Source organism: Ammospiza caudacuta, chromosome 1 (genome assembly GCF_027887145.1).
Source record: "Ammospiza caudacuta isolate bAmmCau1 chromosome 1, bAmmCau1.pri, whole genome shotgun sequence".
NCBI lineage: Eukaryota > Metazoa > Chordata > Aves > Passeriformes > Passerellidae > Ammospiza > Ammospiza caudacuta.
The window spans coordinates 119897362-119910669 of NC_080593.1; the positions used below are offsets into that span (position 1 = coordinate 119897362).

Genomic DNA, 13308 nt, shown 5'->3' on the forward strand with positions numbered 1-13308 from the left:
CCCAGTTAAATCATTAACCTGTAAAATTCAAGATGACACTTGCCTTGTTAAACCAGGGCAAAGCATGAGGATCATCCACACCAGACACTGCTCACTTCAACTGGGGTATCCAGCACCAGAAATGAGGTGAGCTTTAGCAGTGATGTAAAATTACTGCAAAAGAAATGTCATCTGTGCCAGAAACACTAATGTGCCATCAAATAACTTATCTTCCACTGTACCTCAATATGTATCTTTTTCCTTGAAATTGCACACAGTGCCACTGCCCATAGAAAAACACTTCGAGTGCTCAAACTAAGGCTGCCCATGGAGGCTGGGCCCCCTTGGCCATGACCTGAGGCCCGTTTGTGTCTGTCTGTGTACAGAACGGTGCTGGGAGCAGATCTGTGAGCAGCTGGGGGGCCTGGCCCCTTCCCCAGCAGGGCTCTGGGCTCCAGGGGCTCTGGGACGCTCTCGGCTCTCACATGAAATGCTGAAGCTGCAGGAATGTTAAAAGTTCAGTGTGGATTTGTAGAGGGCACTCCCAGCCAGCATGGAAAAAGCATTTTTCTTATTTCAAGTCCAATGAGAGGCACTTCCACATGCATGAAGAGGTAGGATTAGAAGCAGTCTTTTCTACCAGTCTGGTAGAGAGACCCCTTTCCAGGAAGGGTGGCTTAGAATAAAACTACTCCTCCTCCTATTTTACATTTTGACAAGCTCTTCTGGGTCCTGTCAGAGCAAAGGATGGCAAGTTTGCACAATGTTAAAAATCACAGGCTCTTTATAAATACTATGTTGAAATACTCCATATACCTATTTGTTATACTATTACTAATTTTCATTAAAATTACATATTAACATATGCCTGTAACTAGTCACAAAACTTAAAATGCAGTTGATGCTCTTTAAACCAAGTTCATTTTTTACAAATGTGTCACAGAAGGCATCATCAGACTGATTTTAGTTGTCATTTTGAAAACAGCTGCAAGTTTGGCACATTTCATTCGGAAAGGTCCAAGAGGAATCACTACTTTCCCACATTTAACCCAGTTAAGTCTGGCTCTGTGCTAAGTTTCTCTCAGTTTCTCTGTGCTACATTACATACATTTCTTACCTCTGTGTTCTCCTAGCTTTATGCACCCTTTCAAAGGCAGCCTGTCAAAAATGGCTCTTCTCTCCTGAAAATTCCAACCAGAGCTCCTTGTCCTATCTGGTCCTTCTGTGTTGGAGTCAACATCAAGAACTTGCACTGACAGCGAAGGAAGGAAGTTCACGCAGGCTCAAAAGAATGGTTTCATTAGAAATTTATTTCTTTAAACATGGCCACTTTGAGATTAATGATACTACTTCAGGGAACATGAAAGAATAATAAACAGTTTTAGAAGGGAAACAATCAGGTAAGTCAGGATTTGCTTTTCAAACAGTAAAAGGCCAAGCTCCAAGAGGCAATAAATTTTGGCATATGAGGACTAGTATTTTCAAATCCAAAGTTGGCTTAGTTTTACAGTGGAAGCTGACTGCAACCTTAGCTACCTTTCCACAACGCTGGACTCAGTCATAACTTAAATGTACAGGAGCATAATGTGAAAAGATTTTGTTTTATTAATTAAAAGTTAACAGCAACAGGCACATATTAAAATGAATATGGCAAAGCCTTTACAAATGGCTTTACGCTGAAGCTCTCTTCCAAAAATGGCTGTTGCAACAAACTGTAAACAGAATTAATAAACAGTCTTTTACAATAATAACAGGGAAATACAAATGAACTAAAAGAAAGCACCAGTTTCTCAAACTAGATTACAGTTGTGCTTACTGTACTTAAAACAATGTAAAACAAATTACAAAAATGGAATGTTTTAAGTTTAAAATTAGTCCTTTAATTTTGTCCTAAAAAACATTTTCTCCTTTTCCCATCAAAAACCCATCAGTGGGTAATGTTTCAGTAGAGGGAGGAATACGTAAACAATGCACTTTTTTTTATTATTTTTTTTTCAAATCAAAAACAAATTTGGTCACTTAGCTTTGTGCATAGTTTAAGGCATCTGTAGCAATTTGTTACAGTTTCCTCCCCAGTGTGGCTGTTCATGAAATTGTCACATTCTAAAAGAATAAATTAAAAAAAAAAAAAAAAGAAAAAGAAAAAATGTTGCCGTTCAAACCCTTCCCCGAGCCCTCCCGCCCTCCCCCGTCCCAAACGTACTCACACACCCACACATACACACACGCTGCAGCGAAAGGGGCATTTGTACCCTTGTTCTGAAGGACACGCTTCCCATCCCACTTTATTTCAGATTGGCAAATACCCTGAGCTGATTATGGTGTTTAGACATTCCACCTTTTTCTTGCATGTGCAGTTCAAGTGTACAATAGTAAGAACAACATGCGATGTTCCCACTGCAGAATCGCAATGCAGTTCGGACACTTCCCCCCCACCCCTTCCCTTCCCAGATTCAGAAGTGTTTTTTCGCTGTTAAAAAATTGCATTCCCATACAGCACTGGAGTAAAGCTTGGCTGTGCTCTATGATGAATGCTCAGTTCCCAGTGCACAAACAAAATTATGGCAAATGGGAGGCTTTTCTGGCATCCAAAGAAACAAGAGCTGCAGTCTCAAATTTGATCTTTTTCTTTTAAAAAAGCAAAAAACCCAAGTTAGTGGTTCCTTCACAGCCATGCGCAAAGGTTAAGTCTAGAACCGACAGTTTCAGAGTACATTTGTAAACATCGAGTCTTGCCAGAGGCAGCAGAGGATGGGCACTTCACATTTCCGTATTAAAACAGGGACTGAGTGGAAGGTATGCTTTGAACACATTTATGCAAGTCTTGCTAAATTCCAAGGGAGTGGAACAATCCATGTCAAGTCTTAGATTTGAAGACCGTATTCCAAATATCATGAGAAAACCCAAGCCAGGGGGCACGGCGACGCTTCCGTCCCTTTGCTCCGAGGTGCGGTCGCTGCTGTGCTTTGCATATTCGAGGTTCCGAACGACAACCAACTGAGGCGGGTGCATATTGCTCTATGTTCAGGTCTGGCGGCTTAAAAAAATTCTGGGTCAAATGGTCTGTGTCAAAGGAAAACTTGGAAATAAATAATGCTGGCATCATTTTACCATTCTACCAAAACCTTGGGCTGGCATGTGTCTCCTTGAATCCAACCGTGCGGATACCGAGGGAAGAGGCAGTTTTGTCTTGGAGATTGAGGTCAGGACAATCGAGGTTCCTGAGGTAAAATGTCTGAGTCCATTTCCTCAAAAGTGGGGTCAACATCGTCACCGCTGCCCGACTGTTCCCTCTGCACTCCCTTCCAGCTTGCCTTGTTCAGTCCCAGGTGGCCAAGCATTGTCTGAGACAGCCTCGTGTTGGAAAACCGGGCCCATTCCCCAAACAGTGGTTCCACTAAGTAAGTCATAAAGCCTTCAGAAACAAGCAAAGAGAGGCAGATTAAATAAAAAAACAATACAGAGAAAAAGTAAAATACTCAAGCTAAATACTTTAAATAGCATTTAGTAGTCAATGTGCATTTAAATACTCATTTAAATATTTTGGGCATCTTTAAAAAAAAAAAATCTCTCAAAATGTAAAAGATTTTACTAATCAGTCAGAAGAACACGAATACACTACATTAAAAATTACCCTCTTTCTTTCACAGCAATGACCAAATGAAGACAAATACTGGACGATATGGAAGGGGAGAGAAATCTAAACATTAGCAACTAAGTCAGACAATTTAGAAAACCTGAAGTTCAAAAAGATTTTATAATTAATTGCCCTTCAGTGTGCCTGAATTATACTACACAGGGGAAAAAAATAATATATTGTTTTCACAATACTAGGGTGACTAAAAATACTTTAAAATACAAATTTTAGAAACTTTTTAAATAAGGCCACAAAACAATGCATTGATGTACTTCGTGTGTATGCACATGTTCATTTATTTGTAATGTTTATTTACATGAAGCAAAAAAATCAATGGTAAGATAGCCAAAACTGAGTCTTTTAATTAAAAAAGATATGAATTCCTAGCATTCTAAATTAAACAGTGCAGTTGATTGAATATATCAGCTTTTGTATCAATCTAAAGCATTAATTCATTCTGTGCTTGTTGTTAAATTTGTTTTTTTCTTTTACTATGTTTTTAACTGAGTCCCACTTCACCTCCATAATCAACTTTTATTAAAATTTACTATAAAAAGACATTTTACTATTTAAATCCAAGTCAGGTTAGCAAAAACTATTAATATAATGGCTATCCACCATTCTCCATCACATCTCTGCCCACCACCCTCCTTAAAGGCTGTATTTAAAGGGAATGCTGACATTCCAAAAAGCTAAACCCATCATGCCCAGTTGTGACAAGCTCATTGCAGAAGGCACCCAAGGCCATATGGCAAGGGGAAGGGACCCTCCTCTTCCCAAAACACCCTTCAGATGAGGAAAGTTCTGGGCAGCAGTGTGGAGAAGTCAGACAGCTGAACCTGCTCTGTGAGGAAACAGAGGGGCTCCAAGACTGTCAGGGCAGCACCGTTCATAAACAATTCAAGAGAGGTTTATGTAACAAATAAAAATAGAATTGCTCTTTATAATAAAGTGCTGCCGCACACAGAGTATGTTCAGCCTCTAGGAAACGTATCCATAAGGTGCTTTTTTTTCAAATTGCATGCTGAAAGAAATCTACTAGAATGAAGTGAATTGCAGTTACCAATCTGGATGTTGGCAATAGTTTCTGTCTGTCGGTCACAAAGTGGACTCACACCCAAGTGATATTTTTTTTCGATATCACCTGAAGAAACAAAAGTATAATGCAACCATTAAATCATCAAGTCCCAACCAAATCAAACACTAACAAAAGTGAGCTGTGAGTGTTGGCTTACAAGGATACTACCCTGCAGCTGGTGGAATGCATTTAGTTCTCTTCCCAACTCCCAAAAACCCAAGCAGATCTGTCAGACTAACAACTTACAACTACTGTATTTAAATACTTGGTATTTTTCATCAAACAGTAATTACAGAAACCCCATAGAACCACAAGTTTCCTGAAGGATTAGCATCCTCTTTCCTGCAAAACCTACACTGTCATAGAAATGACAAATGAATCCCCCCTCAGCAATATGGAAGAGGATAGCTTAGCTTTCAGAAATTTCTCGCTAAAGGCAATTTGTGTTTCTGCTTCCCCATCACCTTTATCTAAGATTATGTCTCACATGATTAGCACCAAATAAAGCAGTCTGTTCCCCATTTACCATATTCACGTGCAAATTAGCAGGTCTCAAGTCCATCAAACTACCCTTAATTTTATTATAAAACAATTTAATAAAAATGGAGTAAATCCACTCCATTTGCCAATGAAAGGCTTTATTAACTGCTTACAGAAGTAGTCTAAACTGCACAGTAACTAAAAATCTCCCTGGCTCTTACCTGCTTACCAACAGGCCTCACAGCTGAAGCTTAAATATTGAACATGATCAACATATTCCATAATTTGCTGAAACCACTAGAGCAATTTAAAGTGGCCATAATTATTAATCTGCAGCACCTTTCAGCTGAAGGATGTATTGCATCAGCCATTCTAGGTTCAGATTCTAAGCAGATTCTCTGCTGAGTTTTACTAACTCTGACCTTTTGCAGGAGACACAACCCATGGAAGTAAAAAACTCCTATACTGTACGTCTCTGTTAGTGCAAAATATAAATGGACTAGGGCTCATGGACACTCTCTCCACACTGGATACATGATATACTAACAGATACTTCTACTCTTACTTGCCTTGATGGAAGAACTCCTCCGTTACTTTCTCACTCCACTGCTTGCTCAGCTCCCATGTCCGACAGGGGTTACAAATATCTGCACACTTCAAAGCCATCTAACAAGTTAACACACAGTGTTAGATCATCTTGTCTTCAACTCAAGTGCCTGTAATTACTTAACTCTTGAGAGCAGATTATTTTAGGTTTTGTGAATAACAAACCTACCTACCACTTCTGCTCCAAAGTTATGTTCTGTAATATTTAAAAAACACTCAGGGAATTGTGAGATCTCATGATCATCCCTGAGTAATATGGAAATTCAGTCAACTCAAAGTATTTCAGGACCACTATATTTAGTACACTCACTGGTACAGGAACCAAAAATAACTTCAGAAAAAGAAGCATCAAAGCAAACAAGCCGTGGTTTCCATTTCTGGCTCTCATGCTTGTATTTTTAGCAATAGTTTGCACAAGACAGAACTTCTCATCTGTTTGTCCACTTTCTCTTATGGCCCACAATATGAACCTAGTAAGAAAATGCCTACAAACCTAAGAAGATTCTCAAGGCTTTTGTTTTTCAAGTTTGCTAAAGCTCACTAGCACAACTGCAAACTGATTCACAACAGCAGTGTTTTCCTTCCCCAAAATATGTTCTGACAAAGCATTTCACAGTTCTGAGGCTGCAATGGAGTTGTTAGAAGAGCTAAACCTTGTCTTGGAAATACCTCGATTCAGCAGCTCCAAGTTATCAGACTTACCAACACACAGCAGCACTTGGGAGAAGTGCTGGCTGTGGGAACTGAAGTGGAGGAACAACCTCTTTGTAATGGAACAGAAAGTCTAAAAGACAGTTCTGCTCCGTTTTGAAAGGAGGAGAAGGCCTGGCAGAAGCACTTAAAGTAAATTAGTTTTCCCACTAAAATGCTCTTTTCAAAAGTACGAGCAGCAAGATCACCTGTAAGATGAAGTGACGATGGTTTGCGTTCTCCAAACATAGATCTCCTCTATCCAAATGGGATCGGAACATGGACAGGTACTCGTTTTGTTGGCTGATGTCTGTGGCGAGAATGAGATCACCTATCTGGCTCTCCATCAGCTGCCTGAAATAACAAACATTCAAAAGCATATCATTTAAGAACAACAGTCATCACTAGATCTACATGACATTTTATCATATTTATTATTGTAGAAATACAAGCTTTATAATAAGCATTTTCAGTGAACTGTTTGTTTTCTTTTCCTGCAACATTCACAGAAATATCAGAATATTTCATTGGCAGTTTTCAGAAAGACTAAAACAGTTTTTAGCTTTTTTTCTCCCCCTCCTTTTTTTTTTTTTCCTTAAAAATGCACGAACTGATTGTCTCAAGATTATTTCTTGTCAAGAGTAGGTGAAGATGTTCTATTTTAAACTACAGTTGTGGTGGCAGAACGAGAAAAGACTGCCAAGTTTAGTCTGAACAGGTGCTTGACTACATGAATACACTCCTTCAATGTGCTTGCAATACATGTTATTTTCTGAGTATCACGTTGCACCATGAACTGCTCTACTCTACCAGCACAGTATCCAGGAATTCTTAAAATAGATCTCTATATTTTGTACTCAAAACTGCTGTGCAATAACTTATCTTGTTTTGCAGGGCTCTCTTAGCTGACAGATTGCTTCTATCTGAAACTAATCTATACTATGTGGTATAAACATACCTGTTTTCTAATGACATATGTGCAAATAAACCAGATTCTCTCAGCAACCCCACTGCCGATCTCCAGTGATGGTTCTCTAATACTGAGGTATTCTGTGAATTAAAATGGAATAACACACATCAGTAAATGCCCTTTTCTTAGGCTGAAGAGCTATATACAATTTGGCTGTGTTTTGGGGTTCGTGTTTTATTTTCTTCTCTTCTTTTTTGTTTTTGCCAGAGATTAAAACCCACAAATCCTGAATACTTACTTAATTTGCACAATTTTTTATCCCAGTGACATGGAAACACTGTCTGCATTCCATCCTACCGCTAGCTAAACACATCACAATTTATACTCCTTTTCTATACTCCTTTCCAAACCTGTTTTTAACAAAACAACTGATTTTATCCTTACCTTATATAAAGCCGCTAAATAATGATTTGTTTTAATTAGGAAAGGTTGGTTAACGCCTGGGTGATCCAAATCATGTGTGGCAGCTGCTATTAAACTAAGCAGGACATCCCATGGAGTTAAAGACTCAGAAAGCTGCAAGGCAAACCCAACAAATGTTAGTAATGCAATAAGGCCTTAGAAAAAGTGCATGAATGTTTTCAGTAATTAACAGCCAACAGAAATTTGGAGAAAATCTTGAAGATGTAAAACTAAGATTCCACTGACTTTTCACAGTATTTCCCCCGCAAAAGCTACAAAATTTCAGCAATGGTTTAAGCATTATTCTTTCTGAATGGCAAAGTCCACTCATAAAAAATGCCAGCATCCAAAATTCTTTGTGTCTGGTAATGAAGCTTGATTCCTAACCAGACCCCATAAAAGCAGCAAATTCTTAAAATTAGCTCTCCCTCTCATTCACCAAGTCCATTTGTGTTTATTCTGCTTTAAATTCATACTAAATTTTAAAAAGCATGAAAGCTTTTCCTCCTAAGAAGAAGAAACTAATGCTCTGGAAGACTTGGAACTATTTAGAATGTATTTCTACTCTTATGCAAAATTGTATTTCAAGGTCTACCAGGACCAGAACCAAAGGAGGAAAATCTGCCACAAATAAATATTTTCAAAGACCATGTCAATTAACTCAGCATGCATCTACATGGACTTACTGTCACTACCACTGTTCCTTCTTGTGGTAGAGAGGTTTGAAAGTTTAAACTCAGTAACAAAGTCTAGTTTGCACTAAAACAGAGAGGACAGTTCTGCCCATACAGTACACTGAACTGTAGCTGCACATGTTACTAAAAATACCAAGCCTATTCTTGTATCTGAAGCTTTACAAAACTTCCATCACGAGTATTAAATAAAAAATGCTCAGAGCTTCCAAACTGAATGCCATAAAAAAGCTCATCCTGTACCAGCTCTGATCAGGCTCACTGCACCAATTGGTCTGAGAGCAGCACTGAGAAACTGAGTGAGAGGAGTAGGCAAAGAGCCTCTGAAAAAGGTTTTATGGAGCCAAAATTTACTTGTTTTTACCTCAGAAGCAGGACAAGGAGCTATTCAAGGGAATACCAGATTGGTGATAATCTGCATCAAGGTAGATAACTTTTCATCTAGCTACAGAGCACTACAGCTTTCAATTTAATACAGAAGGACAGGACTTTGCCCTGAAATTGTCCAAGACATCACTTGAAGCAGCCTGATAGCAGTCTAAGTAGTAGAGGAACAACCACTAAATTAGTTTAGCTTCTTAAGGTCTGCCACTCTTCCCTTTCTTAAAAAGAAAGCCAAAGAGAACTCCTAATGTATTGCTATAACTGCATCTTGTAGAAGTAACAGCAAAGATGAGCAAAGCAAGGGTAATGATAATTTATGGAAGAAGAAAACCACCCCAGATGACAAGTACACAGGTTTATTGTTGCCAGCTCTGACTCAGGCTGCAATTCTATATGAATGTCTTGGGGCACAGCACTATATTAAATAGCTGCAACTTTAATTCCCTGCTCTAGTTCAGCAGGAAGTCACACAAAAGACAATGTCAGCTCAGAGGGGGAGAAAAAGAAAAGCACACTAAGTGTGAATCCCCAGCCTCAGCAACAGGGAAGGCAAGGGAGAGTTCAGAAGTGTTTCTTGTTAGGTTCTTAGATTTCTTTACTTTTGATAAAACCTGCATGTGCATATACACATAGATATATGCATGTAGGTTTATGTAAGATCCATGACCTTACTGCTCTCTACAATTGCCTGAAAAGAGGCTGTAGCCAGGGGGCTTGGCTGCTTCTCCCAGGTAACCAGTGACAGCATAGAGAACAGTCTAAAGTTGTGCCAGGGGAGGTTTAGGTTGGACCTTAGGAACAATTCCTTCACTGAAAGGGTGATTAGAGATTGGTATGGGCTGTCCACAGTGCTGGAGTCACCGTCCCTGGAGGTGTTTAGGTGGATGTGGCACTTAGTGCCATGGTCTAGTAGACAAGGTGGTGTTTGGTCACAGGTTGGACTCTATCTCACAAGTCTTTTCCAACCTAAATGATTCTGTGATATGTGCACACAATCCATTCATATGCATATACACACAAACACATATTTCTGTGTGTATGAGTGATGTAAAAGAGAGAATGCTCCTTACCTTGGGCTCTTTTAAGTAACAGTGCATGGCCTGAGTCACATCAGCAGCATGAACTGCATTATGATAAGGATTTTGACTGTGATAATCTTCTTGAACCATAACTGCCGGAAAAAAACAAATATCCAAATTTAAATAAAATTGCAATTTTTTCAAAGACCATTTTATATGCCCCTATTAGGCACAGAAATATGCGGTATCACAAGTTACATACAATAAAAGCATCAGAGTCAATAAATTGTCAGCTGAAGCACGATGCAGCTGTAAGATTTTTATGCAAAGAAACAGTTTTTGCTAAAGGAAATCAACTACATGTAAAGTCACCTCAGAGCAAAAAATTAAACAACTTGAAATCAATATATAATCTGAGATACTCTGACTTTGAGAACTTCCCAAGGAAGGCTGTCTTTGACAATCTGTCTGAATGGTGAGGCAACACTGAATAAAAATAAAAATTACGCTTTTTACCAAACCATTAGGATGAACTTCATATCATGACCTGAAAACAAACAGGACTTCAGAGGAATTAAGCATTGCTTTCCCATCATATGAAGGGTTTTTCTTTCCCATTCAGGAAAGTGGTCATGGAAGACCACTTCTATATGTATTCTAGGCATTTGCTCATACTTGGTACTCAGACAAATGTAAGCCCATATGCAATTTAGAAAAGAATCTCATTTAGATGCTGGTCTGACTAACTACACCTAGATTCAATATTCCCTATTTAACTTCTTTCCTCCATCTTCCTGACAGTCCTGGAAGATTACAGGCAAAATTCTTTGAAGGGCATCAACATTCGCTCAAGTACAGGGAATGAAAATTATAATGTTAAAAAGGATTGAAGGGAAGAAGCACAGCAATCAAACTATATTCTAAAGTCTTGCCTACTACCTCTAAAGTCTTGAGGTTTGCTTGGAAGAACTACACATTAGTTCTTCCAAGCAAACCTCAAAAGAACATTTTCCTGTCTGACTACAGTCTGTCAGTCCCACCAAACAAACATGCCCACAAGCTCCTTTTCTACTCAATTTACAAGGCCAGAGAATCCATGTAATTGTGAATGTAATGTTACAGCATTACTGACATGGTGTTTGTGAAAGCTGAGGTTCATGACAAGTCAAAATACTGTCACCACTATGTCATCTCAATAGTACTCAATGGATAGGTGACAGCTCATATGAAAAGTAATGAAAATCAATATAAATGGCTTTGGGCTTCATTAACCTGCAGTAGAACCCTCTCCCACCTATTCCTCACATCAAGTGCATGAATGCATATATCTCTGGCTTTCTTTTTAATTTTATTATGGCTTCATAGGCTGATGCAGCTACCTGAACTTTACAATTTTCCTAACTTACTTATTTTATTAAAGCAGACCTAGGTCAACATTTTGATCATAGTTTGCCAGAATCAGAGTAGCACAGCCACCCTGTTTTCAGGAATGCAGCACTTTGCATTTTCTCTCCCTGGTTTAAGTCTGGAATAAGAATCTGTAAAGACGCAGTAAGAAGATGCAGATCCTCCAAGCACATGATGGAAATCACTGAAAGACTCTGTGTGTGTGTGTGTGTATGTACATATATATATATATATATATATACACATACACAAAAAAAGAGTTAAGATCCCATAGGGAACTAAAATCAAGATTTCTCTACTTAAAAAGATTTCAGTAGATTCTCATATAATGTGAATTTTGTGTAGCACTGGACCATTTGAGCTATCCTAGTCTTCTGGAATTTGATCTTCAGATTGCTATGGATTAAAGGAAAAGGGAAAAGGGAAGAATTGTGCTCATGGTAAGAAACTGTATTTGGAAGAAAGTCCATTACAAAATCAAAGAACCTAAGACAAAAATTTTTACTGATATTAAGTAGAAGGCATTATCAAAAAGGGAAAGGTGTTGAATTTCAAATTTAGAATAAATTTTGTCTTCTTCAAAGTCTAATCTCATTCTAGTGGATTGTGACCTTGAATAGTCACATCTAGTTACAATTCTCATCTTCTGATAAACAGTTAACTAAGCCAGTAATTTCTATCTCATCTTTCAAGTATTATCATCTGCATAATGTCAACTAACCAGATGAGAAAGAAAAAACACATTCAGTTAGAACTTGAAAAGCCTAAAACCAGATTTTTATAATAATTTTCCTCCACTCCAAGATACCAGGTATTAAGGTCAGTTTATTAACATTCCTGAAACTGGAGAAAATTTAGTCTACTTTAAAACAACATGAACTGCAAGACAGAACTGATTTTTTTTAATTGAACAGAACTAAATTGTGAAAACAAAAACATTCTCTTACTTGAAAGGGGAGGAAAGACTTCCAAATGTGATTGCTCCCCTGTTAAGTGACAAACTTTGTAACCACAGAATTGTTTTCTCTGAAACTGTGAAAAACTGCTGAAGGGGACCAGAAACTTGTTTCTCCTGGTCAGTTTAAAAAAAATCATCCCATTTCACAAAATAAAAGATACTGTCACAAAAGAACCAAAGAAAGGAGGTCTCATACCAGCACCCGTCTATGTACTGGGATGCAGACAGCTCTGTCAAGTGAATGTAGCACTTGGTTTGAATATACTACATTGCATTTACAATTATTTTCAAAGAAGCATTCCAGTGACACAGGCCCAGACATTAAATTAAAATTGTCCTGTACTCTGTCTAGGGAGAAACTATGTCCACAGTGCAATGCTTACTCGTAGGAGAATTTGAGCAAGCAGGGGTAACACCAAACTGGCACCAAAACATATTTCTGACATATTCCATACAGTTAGGAAACTGTATCATAAAAGAAATTAAAGATCAATAAAGAACTAAAAATCAGAACAAAGAAAGGAGCTGTCTAGCCCTTCCCAGTGCAAATGTCATACAATGGCACATAGATACTAAACAGATTTAATAAATAGAATACAGCATCAGCTATGAAACTACTACACTTCTTAATACTTATTCGGATTTAACACAGAAAATTCTATACTCATAAAAACTTTGAGAGATCATCGCAATTAATATAATTTAAATCACTGCACAATGTGGATTGCATCAGTACCCTTCAAACCTTTTTTCTAAACTACAACCAGGACTTCAGTTAAGGTATAAAAATGCAGAAAAACATCAATATTTATCAAAACAAAAAGCTGTATTTACCCAAAAATCTACGAAGTTTCATCGTATCTAATTGGAAGTGTTCAATTAGTCCATGTAGATTAAACAGATGAAAGGTTAAGCTGACTAGACTGTTTCCTAAAAATAAGATGAAAATATTAATTCATTGGAAGCCATAAAATCAGTGACTCTTCCATAAGAAATGTATTATTTC

At 38.0% G+C, this 13308-nt stretch overlaps 1 protein-coding gene across 1 annotated transcript in view; it reads right to left on the reverse strand.

Annotated features, from left to right (window-relative positions):
• Window positions 1–2431: 2431 nt before the first annotated feature.
• Window positions 2432–13308, reverse strand: part of PDE7A (phosphodiesterase 7A) — a 41563-nt gene continuing 30686 nt past the window's right edge. Inside the window, exons 6-13 of the mRNA XM_058804385.1 lie at window positions 13137–13232; window positions 9989–10089; window positions 7825–7956; window positions 7429–7520; window positions 6680–6824; window positions 5744–5840; window positions 4680–4760; window positions 2432–3394 (exon numbers count right to left, since the gene is read on the reverse strand). Of these exons, the coding sequence (XP_058660368.1) occupies window positions 3183–3394; window positions 4680–4760; window positions 5744–5840; window positions 6680–6824; window positions 7429–7520; window positions 7825–7956; window positions 9989–10089; window positions 13137–13232 (956 nt within the window). The 3' untranslated portion in view covers window positions 2432–3182. The remainder of the gene's footprint in view (window positions 3395–4679; window positions 4761–5743; window positions 5841–6679; window positions 6825–7428; window positions 7521–7824; window positions 7957–9988; window positions 10090–13136; window positions 13233–13308) is intronic.